The following is a 27730-nucleotide window of genomic DNA, read 5'->3' on the forward strand; positions in this document are numbered from 1 at the left end:
TCAGACTGTGGAAAACTATACTTGACAAACAATCCAGTTTCATCAATGAATATATTTGAAAAGAAAAACAAAGAAATAAACACATTCAGAAAAATCTGAACACTAACTGGGTAACTGATTTGAAGAGACTATTCCTAAGTTCTCTTCGGCGTGACAATGTTTTTTAAGTCCTAAGGTTGATATATTTACAGATAAAATATGATATGTTACCTGGAATATGCTTCAAGATAATTGTGAGCAGTGTGAGGAGGGGTCTAGATGAAAGTATTAGCCAGGAGTTAATATTAGCGGAAGTTGGGTGATAATATATTGAATTAATTATATAATTCCCTCTACTTAAAAAAAAATTTTTCATGACAGAAAGTAGGAAGAAAAGTTAATTGCAACATTTTATTCAAAACATAAACTTCTCTTAAAACATGTTAAGTCAAATGTTCAATAGTTCTGAAAGCAATCATATGATTCAAACTCATGACAAGTTTCCCTAAAGTTAAAAAGGAAGTAATAATGGATTGAAATGAAATCAAGAGCTACATACTGTATTATACTTAGTTGACCATATTCATTGTTATATTTTAATTCTGTCCATGTTTTCCCATATTAGCAAGGAGTAAGAATGGTGATCATCAGCCAGTGTTCTAATTTTTATGCATATAAATAAAAAGGAAATACAGTCATCCAGACAGGTCTCCTTAAGACACATTATATTCCAGACACAGAAGTTTGTTTGGTCAGTTATCTCAAATTAGATACTGAAGTCCCATAATTTCATGATTCTTACAAAACAATTTTATAATTCTTGCAAAATCAACATAAAAAAACAAAACTAAATTGTGGAACACTAAAAGCTGTCAGCCCAAGTTTAATTAAGGGGAGGAAATGACTGGCTTCCTTATTGCAAAAGAAAGACAAATGGTATTTAGTCAAGCAATAATTCAGAAAGCTCTTCTAAACACTGTCCATGCATATCAATTTATTACCCTGAAGTCCTTGCTTCTTGAATTGGAGAAGAGTTTAATATGCACAAAATATGCAAAACCAATAGAGAAACACAATATCTTACTGGAGTGTCAATTTTATTAAAAGATTTTGGGGAGGACAAAAATCCTAAATTTTTGTGCTTTCAAAAGTTTTGTCAACTGGATTCACAGGTAAATCACCAGCATCTTGCTTTTCTATGTTACGAACTGTAAGTTTAATGGTAAAAATCTGGGGAGTAGAAAATTTTACATATGCTGACTACTCAGAAATTACAGTAGTTTGGCATTATCAGTGTGTTAATAATCTTTAAAAACAAAACCATTTTCTATTAAATGTTCCAACTGCAAACATGAAACAGAGGTTAGAAGCCAAAGTTTGGAGGGTAACTTGGAACCACTGAGAAATTCAAGGCTTTTACAGCAATGTTTAAAAAACAATTATACCGGGCTTCCCTGGTGGTGCAGTGGTTGAGATTCCACCTGCCGATGCAGGGTACATGGGTTCGTGCCGCGGTCCAGGAAGATCCCACATGCCGCGGAGCGGCTGGGCCCATGAGCCATGGCCGCTGAGCCTGCGCGTCCGTAGTCTGTGCTCCGCAACGGGAGAGGCCACAACAGTGAGAGGCCCGCGGACCACAAAAAAAAAAAACCCCACAATTATACCAATTCTAGTAAAATTAGCAGATTGTTTTACAAACGAAAAAAAGAGAGAAAATGTGCTTCCAGTTTCCCTTAAGGTCAGTTTTAAAATGACTTCAGAAAGGAATGAAGTTCTGATACATGCTACAACATGGATGAAACTTGAAAACATTATGCTAGGTGAAGTAAGCCAGACACAAACGGACAGATACTGTATGATTCCATTTATACTGGATATCAAGAATAGGCAAATTCACAGAGGCAGAAAGTCGAGAGGTTACTCTCTCCCCAGGGGCTGGGGAGAGGAGGGAATGAGGAGTTATTGTTTAATGGGTACAGAGTTTCTGTTTGTGGATGACAGAAAAGTTCTGGAAGTAGATATTGGTGATGGTTACACAACACTGTGAATGTACTTAATGCCAGTAAATTGTGCACTTAAACATGATTAAATGGTAAACTATGTTATGTACATTTTACCACAATAGGAAAAAAACTCCCAAAAAACAAAACCATGAACTTAACAAATAATTGAGTTTAGGGACTTCCCTGGTAGTCCAGTGGTAAAATGTACATTATAATGCAGGAGACATGGGTTCGATCCCTGCTCAGGGAACTAAGATCCCACATGTTGAGGGGAAACTAAGCCTGTGCGCCACAACCAATGAGCTTGTGAGCCTCAACTACACAGCCCATGTGCTCTGGAACCAACAAGCCACAACTGCAGATCCCACATGCCCTGGAGCCTGCGTGCCACAACTAGAGAAGAGAAAACCCAATGCTACAACTAGAGAGAAGCCCGCGTACCGCAACGAAGACCCTGCATGCCTCAACAAAAGATCCCTCGTGCCGCAACTAAGAACCGACACAGCCAAAAATAAATAAAATAAATAAATAATAAGTCTTTAAAAAAAAAAGAAAATAAATGAGCTTAAAAGGTGATGTTCTAAAAACCCACCAGACCTAACAAATGAAGAGGAAATAGGCAGTCTACCTGAAAAACAATTCAGAATAATGATAGTAAAAATGATGCAAAATCTTGGAAACAGAATGGAGAAAATAAAAGAAATGTTTAACAAGGACCTAGAAGAACTAAAAAGCAAACAAACAGTGATGAACAACACAATAAACGAAATTAAAAATTCTCTACAAGGGATCAATAGCGGAATAACAGAGGCAGAAGAGCGGATAAGTGACCTGGAAGATAAAATAGTGGAAATAACTACTTCAGAGAAGAATAAAGAAAAAAGAATGAAAAGAATTGAGGACAGTCTCAGAGACCTCTGGGACAACATTAAACGCACCAATTCGAATTACAGGGGTCCCAGAAGAAGAAGAGAAAAAGAAAGGGACTGAGAAAATATTTGAAGAGACTATAGTTGAAAACTTCCCTAATATGGGAAAGAAAATAGTTAATCAAGTCCAGGAAGCCCAGAGAGTCCCATACAGGATAAATCCAAGGAGAAACAGGCCAAGACACAAATTAATCAAACTATCAAAAATTAAATAAAAGAACAAATATTAAAAGCAGCAAGGGAAAAACAACAAATAACACATAAGGAAATCCCCATAAGGTTAACAGCTGATCTTTCAGCAGAAACTCTGCAAGCAGAAGGGAGTGGCAGGACATATTTAAAGTAATGAAAGGGAAAAACCTACAACCAAGATTACTCTACCCAGCAAAGATCTCATTCAGATTTGACAGAGAAATTAAAACCTTTACAGACAAGCAAAAGCTAAGAGAATTCAGCACCACCAAACCAGCTTTACAACAAATGCTAAAGAACTTCTCTGGGCAGGAAACACAAGAGAAGGAAAAGACCTACAATAATAAACCCCAAACAATTAAGAAAATGGTAATAGGAACATATATATCGATAATTACCTTCAATGTAAATGGATTAAATGCTCCAACCAAAAGACATAGATTGGCTGAATGGATACAAAAACAAGACCCGTATATATGTTGCCTATAAGAAACCCACTTCAGACCTACGGACACATAAAGACTGAAGTGAGGGGATGGAAAAAAATATTCCATGCAAACGGATATCAAAAGAAAGCTGGAGTAGCAATTCTCATATAAGACAAAATAGACTTTAAAACAAAGACTATTACAAGAAACAAAGAAGGACACTACATAATGATCAAGGGATCAATCCAAGAAGAAGATATAACAATTGTAAATATCTATGCACCCAACATAGGAGCACCTCAATACATAAGGCAAATAGTAACAGCCATAAAAAGGGAAATCAACAGTAACACAATCATAGTAGAGGACTTTAACACCCCATTTGCACCAATGGACACATCATCCAAAATGAAAATAAATAAGAAAACACAAGCTTTAAATGATACATTAAACAAGATGGACTTAATTGATATTTATAGGACATTCCATCCAAAAACAACAGAATACATATTCTTCTCAAGTGCTCATGGAACATTCTCCAGGATAGATCATATCTTGGGTCACAAATCAAGCCTTGGTAAAGTTAAGAAAACTGAAATTATATCAAGTATCTTTTCGGACCACAACGTTATGAGACTAGATATCAATTACAGGAAAAAATCTGTAAGAAATACAAACACATGGAGGCTAAACAACACACTACTTAATAACCAAGAGATCACTGAAGAAATCAAAGAGGAAATCAAAAAATACCTAGAAACAAATGACAATGAAAACACGACAATCCAAAACCTATGGATGCAGCAAAAGCAGTTCTAAGAGGGAAGTTTATAGCAATACAATCCTACCTTAAGAAACAAGAAACATCTCAAATAAACAACGTAACCTTACACCTAAAGCAATTACAGAAAGAACAAAAAAACCCCAAAGTTAACAGAAGGAAAGAAATCATAAAGATCAGATCAGAAATAAATCAAAAAGAAATGAAGGCAATGATAGCAAAGATCAATAAAAGTAAAAGCTGGTTCTTTGAGAAGATAAACAAAATTGATAAACCATTAGCCAGACTCATCAAGAAAAAAAGGGAGAAGACTCAAATCAGTAGAATTAGAAATGAAAAAGGAGAAGTAACAACTGACACGGCAGAAATACAGAGGATCATGAGAGATTACTACAAGCAACTATATGCCAATAAAATGGACAACCTGGAAGAAACGGACAAATTCTTAGAAATGCACAACCTTCTGAGACTGAACCAGGAAGAAACAGAAAATATGAACAGACCAATCACAAGCACTGAAATTGAAACTGTGATTAAAAATCTTCCAACAAACAAAAGCCTAGGACCAGATGGCTTCACAGGTGAATTCTATCAAACATTTACAGAAGAGCTAACACCTACCCTTCTCAAACTCTTCCAAAATGTAGCAGAGGGAGGAACACTCCCAAACTCATTCTACGAGGCCACCATCATCTTGATACCAAAACCAGACAAAGATATCACAAAGAAAGAAAACTACAGGCCAATATCACTGATGAACACAGATGCAAATATCCTCAACAAAATACTAGCAAACAGAATCCAACAGCACATTAAAAGGATCATACACTATGATCAAGTGGGGTTTATTCCAGGAATGCAAGGATTCTTCAATATACACAAATCAATCAATGTAATACATCATATCAACAAACTGAGGGAGAAAAATCATATGATCATCTCAATAGATGCAGAGAAAGCTTTCAACAAAATTCAACACCCATTTATGATAAAAACCCTCCAAAAAGTAGGCATAGAGGGAACAATCCTCAACATAATAAAGGCCATATATGACAAACCCACAGCCAACATCATCCTCAATGGTAAAAAACTGAAAGCATTTCCACTAAGATCAGGAACAAGACAAGGTTGCCCACTCTCACCACTATCATTCAACATAGTTTGGGAAGTTTTAGCCACAGCATTCAGAAAAGAAAAAAAAATGAAAGGAATCCAAATCGGAAAAGAAGAAGTAAAGCTGTCACTGTTTGCAGATGACATGATACTCTACATAGAGAATCCTAAAGATGCTACAGAAAACTACTAGAAAAAAAAAAAAGAAAACTACTAGAGCTAATCAATGAATTTGGTAAAGTAGCAGGATACAAAATGAATGCACAGAAATCTCTTGCATTCCTATACACTAATGATGAAAAATCTGAAAGTGAAATCAAGAAAACACTCCCATTTACCATTGCTACAAAAAGAATAAAATATCTAGGAATAAACCTACCTAAGGAGACAAAAGACCTGTATGCAGAAAATTATAAGACGCTGATGAAAGAAATTAAAGATGATATAAATACATGGAGATATACCACGTTCTTGGATTGGAGAATCAACATTGTGAAAATGACTCTACTACCCAAAGCAATCTACAGATTCAATGCAATCCCTATCAAGCTACCAATGGCATTTTTCACAGAACTAGAACCAAAAATTTCACAATTTGTATGGAAACACAAAAGACCCTGAAGAGCCAAAGCACCTTGAGAAAGAAAAACAGAGCTGGAGGAATCAGTCTCCCTGACTTCAGACTATACTACAAAGCTACCGTAATCAAGACAGTATGGTACTGGCACAGAAACAGAAATGTAGATCAATGGAACAGGATAGAAAGCCCAGAGATAAACCCACGCACATACAGTCACCTTATCTTTGATAAAGGAGGCAAGAATATACAGCGGAGGAAAGACAGCCTCTTCAATAAGTGGTACTGGGAAAACTGGACAGCTACATGTAAAAGAATGAAATTAGAACACTCTCTAACACCATACACAAAAATAAACTCAAAATGGATTAAAGACCTAAATGTAAGACCAGACACTATCAAACTCTTAGAGGAAAACAAAGGCAGAACACTTTATGACATAAATCACAGCAAGATCCTTTTTGACCCACCTCCTAGAGAAATGGAAATAAAACCAAAAATAAACAAATGGGACCTAATGAAACTTAAAAGCTTTTGCACAGCAAAAGAAAGCATAAGCAAGACGAAAAGTCAACCCTCAGAATTGGAGAAAATGTTTGCAAATGAAGCAACTGACAAAGGATTAATCTCCAAAATTTACAAGCAGCTCATGCAACTCAATATCAAAAAAAAACAAACAACACAGTCCAAAAATGGGCAGAAGACCTAAATAGACATTTCTCCAAAGAAGATATACAGATTGCTAACAAACACATGAAAGAATGCTCAACATCATTAATCATTAGAGAAATGCAAATCAAAACTACAATGAGGGGGCTTCCCTGGTGGCGCAGTGGTTTAGAGTCCGCCTGCCGATGCACGGGACACGGGTTCATGCCCCGGTCCGGGAAGATCCCACATGCCGCGGAGTGGCTAGGCCCGTGAGCCATGGCCTCTGAGCCTGTGTGTCTGGAGCCTGTGCTCCACAACAGGAGAGGCCACAACAGTGAGAGGCCCGCATAGTGCAAAAACAAACAAACAAACAAACAAAAAAAACCTACGATGAGTTATCATCTCACACTGGTCAGAATGGCCATCATCAAAAAATGTACAAATAATAATTGCTGGAGATGGTGTGGAGAAAAGGGAACCCTCTTGCACTATTGGTGGGAATGTAAACTGATACAGCCACTATGGAGAACAGTATGGAGGTTCCTTAAAAAAGTAAAAATAGAACTACCATACGACCCAGCAATCCCACTACTGGGCATATACCCTGAGAGATTACTACAAGCAACTATATGCCAATAAAATGGACAACAACAAAAAGAGTCATGTACCACAATGTTCACTGCAGCTCTATTTACAATAGCTAGGACATGGAAGCAACATAAGTGCCCATCGACAGATGAATGGATAAAGAAGATGTGGCACATATATACAATGGAATATTACTCAGCCATAAAAAGGAACGAAACTGAGTTATTTATAGTGAGGTGGATGGACCTACAGACTGTCATACAGAGTGAACTAAGTCAGAAAGAGAAAAACAAATACTGTATGCTAACACGTATATATGGAATCTAAAAAAAAAAAAAAAAAGGTCAGAAGAACTAGGGGCAAGACGGGAATAAAGATGCAGATCTACTAGAGAATGGACTTGAGGATACGGGGAAGGGGAAGGGGAAGCTGGGACAAAGTGAGAGAGTGTCATGGACATATAAACACTACCAAACGTAAAATAGATAGCTAGTGGGAAGCAGCTGCATAGCACAGGGAGATCAGCCCAGTGCTTTGTGACCACGTAGAGGGGTGGGGTAGGGAGGGTGGGAGGGAGGGAGATGCAAGAGGGAAGAGGTATGGGGACATATGTATATGTATAACTGATTCACTTTGTTATAAAGCAGAAACTAACACACCATTGTAAAGCAATTATACTCCAATAAAGAAGTTAAAAAAAAAAAAAAGGTGATGTTCTCTATCTGAAAGTCATCACACATGCTTCCTCTCCTCTGCCCTGCCACCATCCTGCCTCCTCACTGTACTCCTTATTATCCTTAGATATCCATTGAAACACTGCTATTTCAAGGAAATCTTCCCTGAATCGCAGACTAGGAAAACATTTTTGTGTTATGCAATAAATTTCTCCTTCATAGCACTTATCTCAATTTGTTTAAATATTTATATATATAATTTTTCAACAATACTTGTATATACAGTTTTCCATAATTATTTCCCTCACTAGAATGTAAAGCTCCATGAGGGTAGAGACTGTTAAGTTTTGCTCACTCTGAATCTCCAATGTTTGGAGGTTTAATAACTATTATTGGAATTTATAACTGAAAAGAAAATTTGTGAAGCCTTACACTAGTGATATAGTCAAATTGTGAAAGATGAAAAAGATAAAAACTGAAAAAAAGGTAACCTACTTATCAGCAACACCAAACAATTCATTTTAATGGGCTCCAAAGACTTATGTGAACAAGTTGAAACTGAGGTAGACCCTGGTCTTTATCTTATAATTGGAGGTACTATGTATTTTAATGATTTTACTGATTTACTATATTTATAATGATAGTGAAGTCTGTAAAGATATTTTACTTCGTAAAGTACAAATTAGGTAAAAATTTTAAATAACATAACAGTTTTTAATCAAGCAAGACATCCCCTGAAAAAAAAATATATGGATGTGAACACAAATGGGATCAATTTTATGAAAGGGTAAAATATAAGAATCAAGGCCAATACACTCTAAATCAACATTTCTCAACTTCAGTAGTATTGACTTTTTTTTTTTTTAACATTTATTTATTTATTTGGCTGCGCCAGGTCTTTAGTTGTGGTGTGCGGGATCTAGTTTCCAGACCAGGGATCGAACCCGGGCCCCCTGCATTGTGAACACAGTGGAGTCTTAACTGCTGGACCACCAGGGAAGTCCCAGTATTGACTTTTTATGAGTGTATCCCAGTTAACCATTTTTAAATATAAAATTTAGTGGCATTAGTTGTATTCACAATGTTGTGCAACCATCATCATTATATTTTCAATATTTTTCTTCACCCAAATGGAAACTCTATACCCATTAAACATTAACTTCTCATTCCCACAACCCTAGTAACCTCAAACCTACTTTCTGTCTCTATGAATCTAAATTGTCCAGATAGCTCATATAAGTGGAATCATACAATATCTGTCTTTCTATGTCTGGCTTATTTCATTTACCATAATGTTTTTCTAGGTTCACCTATATTGCAGCATGTATAAGAACTTCATTCCTTTTTATGGCTGAACAGTATTCTATTATGTGTATATAATACTCTTTGTTTATCCATTTATCTGTTAAGAGACACTTGGATTGTTTCCACCTTTCTGATAATGTGAATAATGTTGCTGAACAATGGACTACAAGTTTCTGTACATATTAGAGTCCCAGTTTTCAGTTCTTTTGGGTATTTACGTAGGAATGGAATTAGAGGAGGGTCACATAGTAAATGTACATTTACATTTTTGAGAAACCACCAAACTCTTTTCCACAGCAACTAAATCACTTTACATTCCCACCAGCAATCTATGAGGGCTCCAATTTCTCCACATCTTCACCAACACTTGTTATTTTTCGTTTTCTAAAAAAATAATAGCCATCCTAATCTGTGTGAAGAGGTATTTCCTTCTGGTTTGGATTTGCATTTCCCCAATGACTAATGATATTGAGAATCTTTCTGTGCACTTATTGGCCATTTGTATGTCTTCCTTGGAGAAATGTTTATTCAAATCCTTTGCCCATTTTTTAATTGGGTTGTTTGTCTTTTTGTTGTTGAGTTGTGTAGTTCTTTAAACATACTGAATATTAAACCCTTATCTGACATATGACTTTTAAACATTTTCTCCCTTTTTGTGTGTTGTCTTTTAACTCTCTTGATAGTGTGTCCTTTGATGTACAAGAAGTTTTATTTTAGCTAAGTTCAATTTATCTATTTTTTTCTTTTGTTGCCTCTGCTTTCGATGTCTTATTTAAGAACCACTGCCAAATCACCAGGCAGATTTGTTTCTATATTTTCTTCTAAGTGTCTTATAGTTTTAACTCTTAAGTTTAGGCCTTTGATGAATTTTGAGTTAATTTTTACATATGGTGTAAGATAAGGATCCAACCTCTCTCTTTTGTATGTGGATATTCAGTTTTCCCAGCATCCTTTGATGAAAGGACTCTTTGTAAATGGTGAAAACAAAAGGAACGAATTTAAGCAGAACTTGATATGTGCTACCTTTTTTACATAACAAAAGACAGTTTCAAAGAAGGGAATATGAAGAACAAACAAACATTCAGACAATCAGTATTTATTGGTATTCTTTTTTTTTTCCGGTATGCGGGCCTCTCACTGTTGTGGCCTCTCCCGTTGAGGAGCACAGGCTCCGGATGTGCAGGCTCAGCGGCCATGGCTCACGGGCCCAGCCGCTCCGCGGCATGTGGGATCTTCCTGGACCGGGGCACGAACCCGTGTCCCCTGCATCGGCGGGCGGACTCTCAACCACTGCGTCACCAGGGAAGCCCTATTGGTATTCTTGAACTATGAGCAAAGCCTAATGCTGATTGCTGTGAGTAATAAATTTAAGGTACAGTCTGAATTTTTTGAGGAGCTTAAAATTTATTTGGGGAAGTAAGCCACTACACCAGCCAATTTAACTAATTTGAGGCATGCATGGAGCCAGGCCAAATGAGTGCTTCAGACAATATGCACTTTGGAAGAAGCAGTTATCACTGCCAGCTGGGATGAAAAATTTTCTTTGTTGGCATTAGTGTTAATCTAGCCACATAAATCATTTTTGAAAGAACAAAAGAACAACAGAAAATTGAAGGCTATATACATACTCCTTTTCTAGCATGTTCTGAGTATCTAGTTATCTTATTAATAGCTTTTCATCAAAAGACAAATGTGTAAAGCAGAAACTAACACACCATTGTAAAGCAGAAACTAACACACCATTGTAAAGCAATTATACTCCAATAAAGATGTTAAAAAAAAAAAGACTAATGTGGTAAAATTTATAATACATATGCAACTAGTATAATGAATTTGTTTCCAGTATTTATAAAAGAGTAACAGGAAATATGACAATTTTTCCTGTCTTTCATATTCAACAAATTCAATATATGGCATTTCCCTTTTAATTCTTTTAAAACACGACATAAACGCTTGAATGTGTTTGAAAACTCTGCCTCTTCTGTGGGCATTCTATTCACGTTCATTTTAATTAAGAGTTTTAAGTGATGTGTTCCACATTTTTCATTTTATAAGAAACTGTTAGGGGAAAAAAAGTTACAGGGAACATAAAACTTAGTGATTCCAAATGATGAATTAAAAAATAATTCAAATGGTAATAGAAAGTCTTTAGCAAATGAACTATTCCTCAATGATATACATGTGAATGAATTTAAGCATATAAAAAATGCTTTGTGTGGATATGCAGATTAAAATACATCTACCATTGATCATGTAGTCCAAAATTTCCCAAAATATATTAAGCCATAAAAAGAATAATTGGAACTTCTGAAAGTAAGGTCACCATATAGTCTGATACCTCCAATACAGTAAAGCTTAGTTTATTAAGAAATGTCTGAACTTACTTTAGCATTATAACAACTCAGAAAATGAAATGAGTCTTCTAAGAATAAACACAGAGTATTTAAATCTAGGAGAGAGACATATAATACTTACCTAATTTGGACTGATATATAACCATTTGCTATGTGTTTATCAAGTTTTATAAACGTTAGTAAAACTTTACAAAGTAGTATAGTTGCACCATCTATACTCCTTTTCCCTGCTATTGTCTACTTGGTATCAATGCTTCCTGGTACCTAAGGTTTCCTGCCTTCCTTCTGAATGTTATTCATGAACAGGAGAAGCTCTAAAGGTTTCTTTTACATGGAAGCTAGGTAGCTGGTAACTTTATGAATTAATTATCTACTGACTTGGTATATGTCTGGCTTCAATTTCAATGAGGTACAAAGAATCAAGACAGTGAGGTTAATTTTGAACAAATATGAAAACGGACATCTTACCCACATGCAGGCCTCAATCCTAACTTTTGAGATGATGCTCCATAAAGAAATGGTTCCTTCAGTGCCCTCTTCATCTGGACAAATAATCTGATCAGGATAGGGTGGTTCAGGGAAATTAACTGAATTGCATTCATAAGCAGCTAATGTAACTGAAGCTATATGTGGACCCTACAAAAAAATATGAGAAATCTCTGATGAGAAATATTAAAGAGAAAGCAATTATTAATAGACATGCGATTTTAATGGTACCTTAATCACTCTATATTAATAGAAAAATGTTAGCTTTTAAAGAACAAGAATCTACCTAATATTTCAAGATGCAACTGATAATTTGAAAAAATAATCCTTTCCAGAATCTCTTTGGTTTGCTTTCTTAAAAACCAATTTCAAATTTACTCAGGTATAATTTACATATAGTAAGAGCCATTTTTTTAGGTCAGTAGTTCAATAAGCTTTGACAATTATATTCAGTCGTATAACCATAACCTATCAAGATAAAGGTACAGAACAGTCCCGTCACTGCAGAAAGCTCCCTTGTGTCCTTTTGTAGTCAATCTCCTTCCCCCAACACCAGACCCTGGAAACCATATGATTTCTGTCTTGATTCTTATTTTATTTATCCACATATCTCATTTGTAAGAATGCCATCCCCTGTGATAAAAACCTCCTGTGCCCCTATTCCTTTAGGCATAATTTGAGAATACTATATTTTGTCCTTACTTAAAAAACAGTTGATGCAGACATAGAAAACAAACTTACGGTTACCAAAGGGGACAGTGGGGGTGGGGGTGGGAAATTAGGAGTTTGGGATTAGCAGATACACACTACTACATATAAAATCGGTAACCAAGGACCTACTGTGTTGCACAGGAAACTCTACTAAGTATCTTGCAATGACCTAAAATGGAAGAGAATCTGAAAAACTATATATATACACACACACACACACACACACACACATATATAACTGAATCACTTTGCTATACACTTGAAACTAACACATTGTAAATTAACTATACTTCAAAAAAAAAAAATTGATGAAGTAATTACATCACTTATCTTTCCCACTGACATCCCAAAACAAAAATAAAACTGTGGAATCAGTATCAGTTAGTTTTTCTTTTAAATTAATTTTCTCTATGGAAGCTTTTGGGCTACTTTGTACCTTTATTTAGAAATATTACAAATTAATAATAATCATATAGATTAAAATGAATTAACATTTAGATGTGTGATAAAGGTTTAAACACAGTGGTTTCCAAATTAACATGTATGCCATGACGAGGTGTCTGCATAAGAATCAACTATGGACTTTGTTAAAAATATAAATTTCAGGGTCCCCTAAGCATAAGCTGATTCAATAGGTGGACATGGGAACCTGTATGTTTTATTTTATTTTTATTATTTTTTAAGATTCAGTTTTTTTTTTAAGATTTATTTATCATTTGTTTTATTTTAGGCTGCATCGAGTCTTAGTTGTGGCATGCAGGATCTTCGTTGAGGCATGCGGGATCTTTCAGGATCTTTCGTTGTGGCACGCAGGCTTCTCTCTAGTTGTGGCGCACAGGCTTTCAGGGTGCCTGGGCTCTGTAGCTGTGGCACACGGGCTCCAGAGCACGTGGCCTCTGTAGTTTGCGGGCACGCAGGCTCTCTAGTTGAGGCATGTAAGCTTTAGTAGTTGTGGTGTGCGGACTTAGTTGCCCTGAGGCATGTGGAATCCCAGTTCCCCGACCAGGAATCAAACCTGCACCTCTGCATTTTAAGGCAGATTCTTTACCACTGGACCATCAGGGAATTCCCAACCTGTATGTTTTATGTATTTATTTATTTTAACTAATTGATTTTTTTAAAAATTTATTTATTTTTATTTTTGGTTGCGTTGGGTCTTTGTTGCTGAGTGCAGGCTTTCTCTAGTAGCAGCGAGCAGGGGCTACTCTTGGTTGCAGAGTGCGGGCTTCTCATTGAGGTGGCTTGTCTTGTTGCGGAGCATGGGCTCTAGGCGCGCCGGCTTCAGCAGTTGCGGCACGTGGGCTTGCAGGCTCTAGAGCACAGGCTCAGTAGTTGTGGCACATGGGCTTAGTTGCTTTGCACCATGTGGGATCTTCCCGGACCAGGGCTCGAACCCGTGTCCCCTGCATTGGCAGACAGATTCTTAACCACTGTGCCACCAGGGAAGTCCCCCAACCTGTATGTTTTAAACAAGCTCCTTTAGAGTTTCAAATAGGTTAGGTTCTAATAGGCTATTAGGTGTCAGAAAATAAGCGAACTCAGACAAGTCACTTAACCTTTCTGGACCTCAAGCTACTGTTCTGCAAGGCAAAAGAATTAGATTCATCCTATGTTTTTATCTAGCTCCAAAATTCAAAAACCCCTAACATAATCAAGATGTCAATAAAATCTATTACTAATTTCCAAAGTTCTCATGAAGTGTAAGCTTTAGAAGTTGGATATTCTTAACATGTTACTGTAACACACATATAAAGTACTAGGCTTAGAACAGTGCTGGGCATATAATAAGCCCTCAAAAAGTATTAGCCATTAGCTGTTATGAACAAAAGTACTGTAGTTGTAGAATAAAATTATATACACACACACACATATGTATGTATATATAGATACACACACATACATATGTATGTATATATAGATACACACACATACATATGTATGTATATATAGATACACATACAGTAAGTGATCTTTGGATATAAGAAAGCCTTTTTATTTATTTATTTATTTATTTTTTGCGGTACGCGGGCCTCTCACTGTTGTGGCCTCTCCTGTTGAGGAGCACAGGCTCCGGATGCGCAGGCTCAGCGGCCATGGCTCACGGGCCTAGCCGCTCCGCGGCATGTGGGATCTTCCCAGACTGGGGCACGAACCCGTGTCCCCTGCATCGGCAGGAGGACTCTCAACCACTGTGCCACCAGGGAAGCCCATAAGAAAGTCTTTTTAAACCACATGGTGAAAGAATTTGTGGCTCAAAGACAAAGTGCATAAGATGTAGTGATGGAAATAAAACATGAAAGAACTCCTACTGCTATCTAGATAAAAGGTGACATTAAACAAATTTTTCTGTTGCATGTTAATACGAAAAAGAAAGACATTCATAAATCTAAGCTACATTTCTCCCTAAATACAGTTGCATTTTGTGTTCAAATAAAAATCTAAAAAATGAAATCCTACACTTAGCACTGACTCAATTAACTATAAGGTTTTCTTCTGGACCAAAAAAAAAAAATTTATGTGAATTTTTAGTCTGTTCATCTTTTTCTTGAATTTTAATTCACAGAAATCAATAAATAGTGATAATAAGTTTAAAAAATGATTATAGAATCTCTAAAAAAGGAACTTTTATTGAAAAGTTGTGATTAACCATGAAATCTACAACTGTTTCTTTGAATATTATGTGCACAAAAGAGATTTCAGTTAAAGAAAAAAGAATTATTTTGTGATCCTACACACACACACAAACCCAAGTTTAAAGTCTGTAGAATTCAGAGTAACTAAATAATTAGTGAAAAATTTCTCACTGTACACTTACTTATAGCTAACATCAGATGCAATTTAAAAAAGTGGGGGGGGACTTCCCTGGCAGCCCAGTGGTAAAGAATCCGCCTTCAAATGCAGGGGATACGGGTTCGATCCCTGGTCAGGGAACTAAGATCCCACATGCTGCGGGGCAACTAAGCCCACACACCACAACTACTGAGCTTGTGTGCCTCAATGAGAGAGCCCACCTGCCGCAAAATTACAGCGCCCATGTGCTCTGAAGCCTGCACGCCACAACTACAGAGCCTACGTGCCCTGGAGCCTGTGTGCCACAACTAGAGAGAAGTCCACATGCTGCAACGAAAGATCCCGCGTGCCTCAATGAAGATCCTGCGTGCCACAACTAAGACCCATCACAGCCAAAAAAAGTAAAGAAAATAAATATTTTTTAAAAACCCCTGTAACTTCCACATTTACTGTTTGAAAACACAAAAGAGAAATGTGATACTACTAGGCAAAACAAAAGAAATTGAAGAGTCTGTCCATGACATCCCTACAACTGTCCTCTAGAAATGAACTCTAGGTGAAAAAAAATTGAACCATCCTAGACACTAAAATTATAAGATTTCTGGGATTATATAGGAAGGAAAAACCTACATTTCTATTCCAGAAACAACAATAAAATATGCACCCCAACAGATTAAACAGGTTATCCAACAAGATAAAAGACTGATTCATAGTTTTAATTTTAAATGTTCTAAAAAGGGAAATTTTCAGCAATCTGATGAGAATATTTTCCCTAAAGAAAAGATGGTTCACACAGTGAAACTGATATATACTTTCCATAACCACACTAATAGGTCATGATTACTCAGCCTTAGAGGCAGATGTGGTGGTTCCCAGACAAAATGAACATGAATAACTCAGCTTCTTGTCCTTTGTTCATTCTCAAGAGCCCATTTAACCTGTACCTTGACATTTTAGTTTAGACTGTGTTAACTGATAGAAAACCTCACAAGTTCTTTTCAACATTATAGGTTAATGGTTCCTAAATATAACAGACTTAACTAAGATAAATATTAGTTTACATGAAAAATCCAAACACAAAAACTAAAAAACAATCATTTTGATTAAGAGAATTTTAAAAGTTACACATATTCAAACTACCTTTTAAGTCTGTTTCCTAAAACCTACAATTCCTACTACAATGTATCAAATATGAAAGAATCACATTTAAACCATACTAAATGAAGAGATGAGGGATAAAGACAAACAGCTACAGTATAAGCAGCAAAGTCTACCTGGAAAGATCCACTATAAAACATAAAAATAACACAACGTACTGAGCAGGACATTCCAGCTCTCATGGGAGTATGCAAGTATTGATATATATGAGCTAGAGATTCTGGCCTGTAGCTGAGGGTTTTCTGCCTCATATCATGAAGCAACTGGTAGAGACGTACACTCCTACACTAAACAACTGGAAAACTAAACAGAATACGTGGAACAATTTTTTTCAGACACTGTACCACAAGCAGTATAATACTTCTGACTGCTGAGAGAAGGGATACAAATGAGAAAGCCTTGTGATGACTCTGGCTTTCCACTTGTAGACACATTCTGTGTCTGCAGTAAAATCCACAGTCCAAAGACAAAGACCCTAAGCAAAGCATGGTGGTCTTGCTGCACTGAGAAGAAAATCTGAGTTCAGGGGGGCTGAGTGGTTGAAATCTGTGGCGCAGAATACTAGTGAAGAGAAAGCTATGCAGAGAAAGGACTCTACATGTGTGCATGGGGGTCCCCTTGAGACTCTGGCACACAAAGCTCCACTGCATGCTATGATGAGATTTCATAAGGCCAGGCAAAGTACAATTAGTGAGAAAAGAACAATAGAGGGTTGTAAGCTGAACAATTCCTAGACTTCACACAGGGCTGGGAAACACTTGAACTTCATCTAGGTAGAGTGGAGAGACTCAACATTCAGGGAAGACCTTGGAAAGAGCCTACAGTAAAAGCTACTCTAGACAGACCATAAGGTTTTTAAAAAAGCCTTAAATAGATCAAGTTGATCCACTGGTATTGCCCCCAAAACAAAAAACTGACACTCTGTAAAAGAAGGTAACAAAATCCATACAATCAACAACTTAATACCACATTCCAGCATCCAATAAGGAATAACTAGATATGATGTGAAGCAGTTTGGAAAATACGACACATAACCTGGAGAAACATTAATCAATAGAAACAGACCCAGAAATGTCAGAGATTATGGAATTAGCAGACAAGGACTTAAAAACAGTGAATATAAATATATTCAAAGATTTAAAGCAACAATTGCCAAACTTCAGCCCAGGGGCCAAATTTAGCCCACCACCAGTTTTACAAATAAAGTTTCAAAGAATGCAGCCATGTATATTTATTTACATATCATCTCTGTCTAATTCTGTGCTGTAATGGCAAAACTGAGTAGCTCTGACAGAGACTCTATGGCCTATGAAGTCTAAAACACTTATTATATGGCCCTTTACAGAAATAGTTTGCTGATCCCTGATTTAAAGGAAAAGATAAACACAATGAGGGAAGAAATATAAAGTATAAGAAAAAAACAAAATGGGCTTCCCTGGTGGTGCAGTGGTTAAGAATCCACCTGCCAATGCAAGGGACACAGGTTCGAGTCCTGGTCCGGGAAGATCTCACATGCCGCAGAGCAACTAGGCCCATGTGCCACAACTGCTGAGTGTGCACTCTAGAGCCCGCGAGCCACAACTACTGAAGCCCACGTGCCTAGAGCCCATGCTCTGCGACAGGAGAGGCCACCGCAGTGAGAAGCCTGTGCACCACAAGAAAGAGTGGCCCCTGCTTGTCACAACTAGAGAAAGCCCATGCGCAGCAACGAAGACCCAAAGCAGTCAAAAATAAAATAAATAAATTTAAAATAAAAAAAAAAGAACAGCAGATGTAGAGGGTGTATTGGATTCAGTCCACTGAATAAACCTAGTTTAAAAAATATATATATATATAAAGTATAAAAAAAACCAAAATGGAACTTATAGAGCTGAAAATATAATATATGAATAGGAAAATTCATTGGATAATCAACAGATTAGATGCCACAGAAGAAAATATTAGAGAACTTGAAGACAAGGCAATAGAAAGTATTTGAACTAAAGGACACAGAAAGTAAAGGCTATGGAAGAAATGAACCTCAGTAACCTGTGGAATAATACCAAACAGTCTAATATACATGTAACTGGAACCCCAGAAAGAGAGGGTGAAGTGTGTGTGTGCGCACACACACACATTGGGGAAGGGATGGCCAAGTATTTTCAAGATTTGATGAAAAATATCAATCCATCAATTCACAGATTTAAGAAATTCAACAAACCTAAGTCAAGATCAACATAAAGAAAATAAAACACATAATCAAATTGCTGAGCATCAAATTCTATAATTCAGCAATATCAAGAAAGTCTTAAAAGCAACCTGAGGCGATAAAAACAATTACAGGTATACCTCACTTTAATGCACTTTGCAGACATTGTGATTTTTACAAATTAAAGGTTTTGGCAATCCTGCGTCAAGCAAGTCTATTGGCACCATTTTTCCAACAGCATTATTATTATTATTTTTTTTTTTTGCGGTACGCGGGCCTCTCACTGTTGTGGCCTCTCCCGTTGCGGAGCACAGGCTCCGGACGCGCAGGCTCAGCGGCCATGGCTCACGGGCCCAGCCGCTCCGCGGCATGTGGGATCTTCCCAAACTGGGGCACGAACCCGTGTCCCCTGCATCGGCAGGCGGACTCTCAACCACTGCGCCACCAGGGAAGCCCCCAACAGCATTATTTTGAAATTAAGGTACATATATTGTTTTTTTAGACACTTAATAGAGTACATTATATTGTAAACGTAACTTTTAGATGCACTGGGAAACCAAAAAATTCGTGTGACTTGCTATATATCACCATATTCGTTTTATTGCAGTGGTCTAGAACCAAACCCACAATATTTCCAAGTTATGACTGAGTCATCTACAGGGAAATACAGATAGGACTTCTCATCAGAAACAGACCAAAAGACAATAGAATTACTTCTCTAAAGTGCTGAAAGGAAAAAACAAAATCTGTGAATCTAGAATTCAGGGAAAATATATTTCAAAAATAAAGATGAAATAATAACATTTTCAGACATACAAAAGCCAAAAGAATTTGTTCCAGGAGATAAATGTTAAAGGAAGTTCTCAGATAGAAGAAAAGTGATACCAGATGGAAACTTTAATGTACATAAAAGAGTGAAGAGCACTGGAAACAGAGAACACCTTTTTTCCTCATTTTAAAATCTCTTAAAAAAAGAAGTAGTTGCTTAAAGCAAAAGCTATGACATATGTAGAAGTAAAATACATGACAACAACAGCATAAAGTATGGGAGGGAGAAAATGGAGTATAATACTGTAATGTGGTTACATTATATATACCAAAAAAAAAAGTTCAATTCAAAAGAAGGCAGGAAAAGAATAAAAAATAGGTGGGACCAACAGTTTGATGATAGACTTAAACCCAACCATATTGACAACTACATTAATTGCAAATGGGCCAAACATACAAATGAAAAGGCAGAGAGTGTCACACTGCATTAAAGAGCAAGACCTCAGTACATGCTGTCCATAAAAAGCCCATTTTAAATATCCAGATCCAAAAGTAAAGGTAAAGGGATGAAAAAAGATAAACAATGTAAACATAATAATACAAAGAAAGAGTATTCTACATTAATACCAGATTAAGTAGATTTCAGGAGAGGGTATATTACTAGAGATGAAAAAGGACATTTCATAATGATAAAAGGGCTAATTCTCAGGAAGACAGAATAATCCTAAATGTGCAGGCACCTAATAACAGAATGTCAAAATACATAAAGCAAAAACTAATAGAACTAAAAAGAGAAATAAACAAATCCACAATTAGAGTTGAAATTTCAACACACTTCTCTTTTTAGTTGTTAGAATAAATAGACTGAAAACCAGTATGGATATAGAACACTTGAACAATATGGAACACTACACCCAAAAATAGCCAAATACATATTCTTTTCAAGTATACATGAAATCCAGTCACCAAGATAGACCATATACTGTGGTATAAAATGAATCTCAGCACATTGAAAAGAATGTGCCATGTGGCAAGGTAAGTAAAGATCAATACAAGGAGTACTTCTTAAGGAAAAGTAGCAAATGATAGTCCTCAAAGGTTAATTTTTCTATTTAAGGACAGTGTCCTTTAATCTATATAGTGGTAATCAAAGGAAGTTAAGCAGCTATGTACAGCCCAGTTGTTATTCCCCAGCACAGGAAGCTCTATGAATTTCCTAGTTACCAACCAGGTCATAAGTAACATTCACTAACTGCCCCTGAGAGTTCCTAATTACTGCCAATGGAAGTTCCCTTTAATGATACGAAGGTCAAATTTTATGACTGTGATGAAAAGTTACACTCTCATCAGTGACAGGTTTTCAGGGTCCTTTTTTGGGGTGGGTGGGTACTTCAGTATACTCATGCTAAGTGAAGTCAACTCAACAAGATAGTTCAGCTATTTGTGACATATCAAACATCTGGTTTTGCTTCAGTTCAAAGCCTCATATATCTTAGTCTCATGAGCTGCATTACACTATATTTTCCAAAGTTTTGATAATGGAATAATTTTGCTTTGTCCAGGATAAAAGATGTAGTGCTTGGTCAGGCAAGAAGATGGCTGGGTGAGAGCAAAACCACAGTTAGATCAGGGGGTAGGATTTCTAATAAGAGCAGATATAGGTATTTGTGGAAAGAGTATTTTAACTTAAGACATTCTTTTAAGATAAATTTTAAAAGTTACACTTCTACAATTTACATTCATTCACGAATAGTAAATATCCTACTAGCTCTTTCAAATTAAGAGAAATTTAGAATTAAAAAAAATTATCCTAGAGGTAAAATTATCATTCCTGAAATTATAACACACAAAAATATCCTAATCCAGTAGAGAAGAGAAATTCTAAGTAGTGCCCTGATAATAACGTAGTACCTATGTAAGCCCTGAGAAAGCAGTCCTGGTGCCACAAATACAAATTAGGATCTTTGTAAGAAAGGTGTGAGACAGTCACATCTTAAAACCTGAAAAAAAATCATATCAGTAAATGACAAACTAGTCTATGTATTGCTGCTTCATTTAAGGAAAAGTGTTTTCTGGATTTTTAACTTTATTGTTCAGTTCATTTGGGGGCCCTTTCTTCCAGAGACATTTTTTAAAAAGTGAAAACCTAAAATGATCATATTAGTTAATTATAAGCCTAATTTAGCCAAGCCTTTTTACCAACCAAGATGCAGAATATGATGTCACATTAAGAGCGCAGTATGTGTATGTATGAGGGTTTTTTGGGTGTTTTTTTGGCAGCGCCCAGCAGCATGTGGGATCTTAGTTCCCTGACCAGGGATCGAACCTGTGTCCCCTGCATTGGAAGTGCAGAGTCTTAACCACTGGACCGCCAGGGAAGTCCCTGTATGAGGTTTTTAAGGAAGATGAGCAGACAGACAGACAGACATTCTTCCACTGTAGGCAGCTCCCTCAGAACTGATAAAACATTCCTAAAGACTGGAGTTGTTTGCACATCTGTAATGTCAGTTCATAGCCTAATTCATCATCCACACACAGAAGTCAACTGAGATCCCAAAGGCAAAATTCCCAATTAGTTTTGTCTGGAAAGTTTAGGACAAAGGTAATAAAATCAAGAATCCTCTGCTGATTCACTGGGAAAACATTTGTTTGCCACACTCCTTCACTGAGGAACAAAAGGAGTCAGTGGTTAGTCTGGAATGTGATTCATTAGTAATATCTGGGTGATAAATAAATGAAAGGAGATGACAGATGGTTGTGTGTATGACTTGCAAAACCTTTGTTTTCTTTAAGTCCAACTTTTAGGGGAGTTTAGAAATGCTTTTACAAACAGGAATTGTACTCTTCAAATTCTTTTAATCGTTGCTTTTCTCATCGCAGTCAGAAAACAACTTACCTAAGGTTATGGTATACAAGAAAAAATTCTAGAAGACTAGAGCATAAAACTGTTGATTCCAAATGGGCACTGAGAAGTTTAACTAGTGTTTATATTCTTTTTGTGAAGAAGGTCCCAAGTTTACAAATTTAAGCCCCTGGTCCCTCCCTATAAAATGCAGTGTAATATGTAAAAAAGCAGTAATTTGGCCATTAGTTAATGTGGATTTTAGTTCCTGTGAGTAACTTACTAGATGTAATCAGACTTCTATCTCACATTCCTCATTTGATGAAAAGCCTGAAAATAATGATAATAATGCCTGCACAACCTAGGTAACACAGCAATGTGTGAGATTATGTAGTAAAAGTGTTACGATAAGCATAAAATAACCAAAACAAAAAATGTGTAAACTCTATAGTTCATGCTTCAGGTTATAAGGACCTATTTTTAAAGTCATTTTTATTATATTCAATCAATCCATAAATAAAGACATATTTCACTTTTCTTCTCTAAACCTAAGCAATTTTTTTTTTTTTTTTTGCGGTACGTGGGCCTCTCACTGTTGTGGCCTCTCCCGTTGCAGAGCACAGGCTCCGGACGCGCAGGCTCAGTGGCCATGGCTCACGGGCCCAGCCGCTCCGCGTCATGTGGGATCCTCCAGGACTGGGGCACGAACCCGCGTCCCCCTACATTGGCAGGCAGACTCTCAACCACTGCGCCACCAGGGAAGCCCAACCTAAGGAATTTTGATCATAAAGTTGGTTTAAGTGTTTAGGAGGAATGGACCACATATTTATAAAAAGAGCTTTTAAAAAGGTTAGAAATTGTTTAAAATTATACCCAACAGAACAGATTTCAGCAAAACTGAATCTTCTTAGATTTCATTTAAACACACATTAATAAATAGTGACTTAAGGGCAGGAAGTCAGTCAGTCTGTGCATACCCTTCTGTTTGGTGAAAACTCAGCCCTATGTCCTGGAGACCCTGGTTTCTACTTTTGATGTGGTGATGTTCTTAAGAGTTAATACATGAGTCATTCCTTGGGGAAAGACAGGGAGAATAGCTGATCATGCCCTCATCAAAAAAAGGCAAACAGACCCTTTCTAAGAAGGGCCTGTTGGTCTTCCCGCAAGAGGCCTGAGTCACTGCATGCTTATAGCCAGAGTCATTATACCTATAAAGAGCAATATTAAGTCACACTAGAACCTTACTTTTGGCAATTTCTTCTCTTTTTCTGTCTTATCAAGGGATACACACGTAAGCTATGGAGAAACAATCAGAAGTCAAGCAGGAAAAATAGTGAACAGGTTGGCTAACAATTTTTAAAAGAATTATTCCACCTCGTGGCATTAAACAATTACTACAATAGTTCTCTTACTGAAACTGCTTCGCTATTTCACTTCAATCTATGTCCATGCAGTTCTCCAAATAACACTTACTTTAGGCAATAAACAGCCAAGAGTCAAAACGTGTAAGAAACAGCTTTATATATATATATATATATAAACAGTACTATAAAGTATTATATACATACTATAAAGTACTTGTTCACTAAAGGAAACAGGGTGCTATAGACAGAGATATTCTTTAAACATTTGATAGTGATCAACATGTTGGGTTTTTTTTAATGTAAAATTTTTACCCCATTTAGTGATGAAATGATCCTAAATGTTAAGGCAGAAACAGACCTCTGAATCTTACACAGGGGCAAATATCTCACAATTAACTTTCCCTGTACTTATTTTATAACAAAGAGCCAAAAATTTTTTCCAAAATTTTTTTCTATTAAAATGGTCATTTTTGGGGACTTCCCTGGTGGTGCAATGGTTAAGAATCCTCCTGCCAATGCAGGGGACATGGGTTCGATCCCTGATCCAGGAAGATCCCACATGCTGTGGAGCAACTAAGCCTGTGCACCACAACTACTGAGCCCGTGAGCCACAACTACTGAGCCCGTGTGCCACAACTACTGAAGCCCGCATGCCTAGAGCCTGTGCTCCGCAACAAGAGAAGCCACTGCAGTGAGAAGCTCGCACACTGCAATGAAAAGTAGCCCCCTCTCTCCGCCACTAGAGAAAGCCTGTGTGCAGTGACAAAGACCCAACACAGACAAAAATAAATTAATAAAAAATTTTTAAAAAGGTCATATTTTGTTTTTATTTTTAAGTAGAATTCTTTATTCATTTATATCTTATTTTTACACCTGATAACTGCATTCTGAACTTACAGTTTTATGGCCATGGTTTCTCATGGTACTTAAAACACCCTTGACATCTACTAACTTAATTCCAGTGAATTTAAACTACCAATTTTTATCTGTAAAACTATATTCTTAATTTAAAATCGTCATATTAAACAAATGACTCATAAATACCATTCAGATAATAATGTCTTGATGTTATATCTTCTTATAAACCTTGATCTACTCTACAATGTAACTGAATAGTTCCCAAACTTTTCTACATACCAACTGCCATCTAGATAGGGCAGTTCTAATGTGAAAATCCCTACCAGGGCTTCCCTGGTGGCGCAGTGGCTGAGAATCTGTCTGCTAACGCAGGGGACACGGGTTTGAGCCCTGGTCTGGGAGGATCCCACATGCCGCGGAGCAACTGGGCCCATGAGCCACAACTACTGAGCCTGCGCGTCTGGAGCCTGTGCTCCGCAACAAGAGAGGCCGCGATAATGAGAGGCCCGCGCACCACGATGAAGAGTGGCCCCCGCTTGCCGCAACTAGAGAAAGCCCTCGCACAGAAACGAAGAACCAAAAATAAATAAAAATTAAAAAAAAAAAAAGAAAATCCCTACCATTTTGATCCCCAAAGGTGAGAGAATTCAGTGGTTAAAATATATGACAAAGAGAAAAATTATCTGCAAAATATATTCAGCCTTCTATTTATAGCTCAATATTTGAGTGCCTTTAACAGTTTTTAATGATTGTTGATAGTTTTTGTTCTCAGAGTTCTTTGTCTAAGAGCTGGGCTTATTTTGAAAGGAATATAGGGCTTGGGAAGCCTTTCTCCAGGAAACTGCTCCACCTAGTGTCAAAAACTGTTCATGTACCACATTATTTGTAAATTCCTGCCGAAGGACTCATTTCCTTTGTTACTGTGAAATAGAACAGACTTTATAATCATTAATGGCATACAGTTTACAAATGGCTCTTAAATCATCTGCTTGTCTTATAACTTGAGGAATAATAATGTGAATGCATATAAGGAGCATGTCTGAGATATATTTCTCATTATGAAGTACCAAAGTTCCTGTTAAACTGGTTTTTTACCAGGTTATTATTATAAATATATTATGAATCATATATTCTAGTAATGGGAAATAATTTTAAGGTGGCTACTGAAATTACCCTATCACTTCTCCTAATTGTTTGTATCAATCTAAACGTAATCCACAAATTATTTATTTCTCTAAATAAGTGCTGTGTTGTGAAGACCGGTATTTAATAATTGCACACATCAATGGTTTAAAACATGAGATTAGAACTAAATTTTGCTGTCATCAGGCAGCTCATTTGGAAGAAATTCTTTTACTTTTCTCTTCATGAAAAGTTGTTTTTTTTTCCCCTTGATGGTCTTACAGACCACTCAAGCACTCACACAACTATATTCTCTTCTAAAACATCATGTTAAGTCTAATATTATGATCTGGGAGAAGTGCTAATCCTTTTTTGGCAAATGGAGGAATCAAATGCATAACGTGTCACGTAAAAATCCTTAGGGGGTGGCTAGCTCACTAAGGCTCCCAAGCTCAATATGCTTCTTCTGGTGTACTACTGTCATCCCATGAGTTAGAGCAACGGTTAGCAAACTACAGCCGGCAGATCAAATCCAGTCGGCTACCTCTCTTTGTGAATAAAGGTTGACTGGAAAACAGTCACATTCATTCCTACACACTGTCCCTGGATGCTTTCTTATTACCATGACAGATCTGAGGAGTTACAAAAGAGATTGCCTAGCCCGCAAAGCTTAAAATATTTACTATCCCATTATGGTCCCTTTTCAGCAAAAGTGCTGCCCCTGGGCTGCCTCCCCTTGGGTCAAATCATTATTAAGGTGAAAATTTTGACACATTCAAACACAGAGATACAACAAAGAGGTTAACAGCAGCCATGTTCTCTTCATTAACTTGTTTTCACTCTGGGCATTATTTCCACTAGTAAATAAGCATTCCTGGATGGCCTGGAATGGAAACCTGCTACATACATGCTAAGACTAAAATAAATTCGTTAATGGATTTCTGGAAATTAGTATCCAAGAGAAGAGGGCTTAGAAGGTATGATCTTAGAAAAATTTACCAGCCACAGAACCTTTTTTTGCATCTGATCTACTTACAAAAAACACGAGTAAAGTAAATGAATGAAATCAGTAAACTTGCACTACTTGCCAGACAAAATTAGCTCACGAATTAAACATCTATTACAGGTGTATTTACGCAAAATGACTTCAAAATTCTAAAACAAAAGAGCAGATGTACTAAAACAGAGTATTTATTTAAGTATAGTACATATAGAAAAGTGCATAATGCAATCATCTTAATGAATTATTTCAGACACAGGTATCCTCTATCCAGATCAAGAAATATTAGAAACACACAAGAGGGACACATCCTATTGGTTGTCAAGATTTACTACAAAGCTGCAAGGATGAAAATCTTTTTTCAATTACTTTGTCAATTTCTACAAAAATACCTACTCAAGTTTTGACTGATATTGCATTGATTATGTAAACAAAATTGGGAAGAACAGCTACAATATTGTGTCTTCTAATCCATGAAAATAATATATACCTTCTGTTACCTAAATCTTTTTGCTTCCAACAATATTTTATAATTTTATATAGAGGCCAAGCACATCTTTTGTTAGATTTATTCCTAGGTATTTGCTTTTCAAAAAAATGTTATTATAAATGATGCTTTCCAAAATTTTCACTCTAAATGTTTATTGTAGTATACAGAAACACAGTTGTTACATACACGTTGACCGTATAGCCAGTAACTGTGTTACACTTCCCTATTCTCCAAGTTTGTGGAAGTTATCTCCTTCTCTAAACTTCTGCCAAGTTCCGCTTTCCATAAGTTGAGTATATATTATTAAATACAAATTTAGACCTGTTATATCTTCCTGGTGAACGGAGTCTTTTATTATTACCAACAAACACATTCTATC

At 36.6% G+C, this 27730-nt stretch overlaps 1 protein-coding gene across 5 annotated transcripts in view; it reads right to left on the reverse strand.

Moving 5' to 3' along the window:
- Positions 1-27730, reverse strand: part of VMP1 (vacuole membrane protein 1) — a 131396-nt gene that overhangs the window by 62851 nt on the left and 40815 nt on the right. For 4 of the 5 annotated variants that reach the window (XM_049702334.1, XM_033431653.2, XM_033431654.2 and 1 more), the window contains exons 6-7: positions 23763-23813; positions 12043-12210 (exon numbers count right to left, since the gene is read on the reverse strand). In XM_049702334.1, the coding sequence (XP_049558291.1) occupies positions 12043-12210; positions 23763-23813 (219 nt within the window). The remainder of the gene's footprint in view (positions 1-12042; positions 12211-23762; positions 23814-27730) is intronic. The other variant, XM_004271748.4, reaches the window with a different exon arrangement.

Source organism: Orcinus orca, chromosome 19, assembly GCF_937001465.1.
Source record: "Orcinus orca chromosome 19, mOrcOrc1.1, whole genome shotgun sequence".
NCBI classification, from domain to species: Eukaryota; Metazoa; Chordata; class Mammalia; order Artiodactyla; family Delphinidae; genus Orcinus; species Orcinus orca.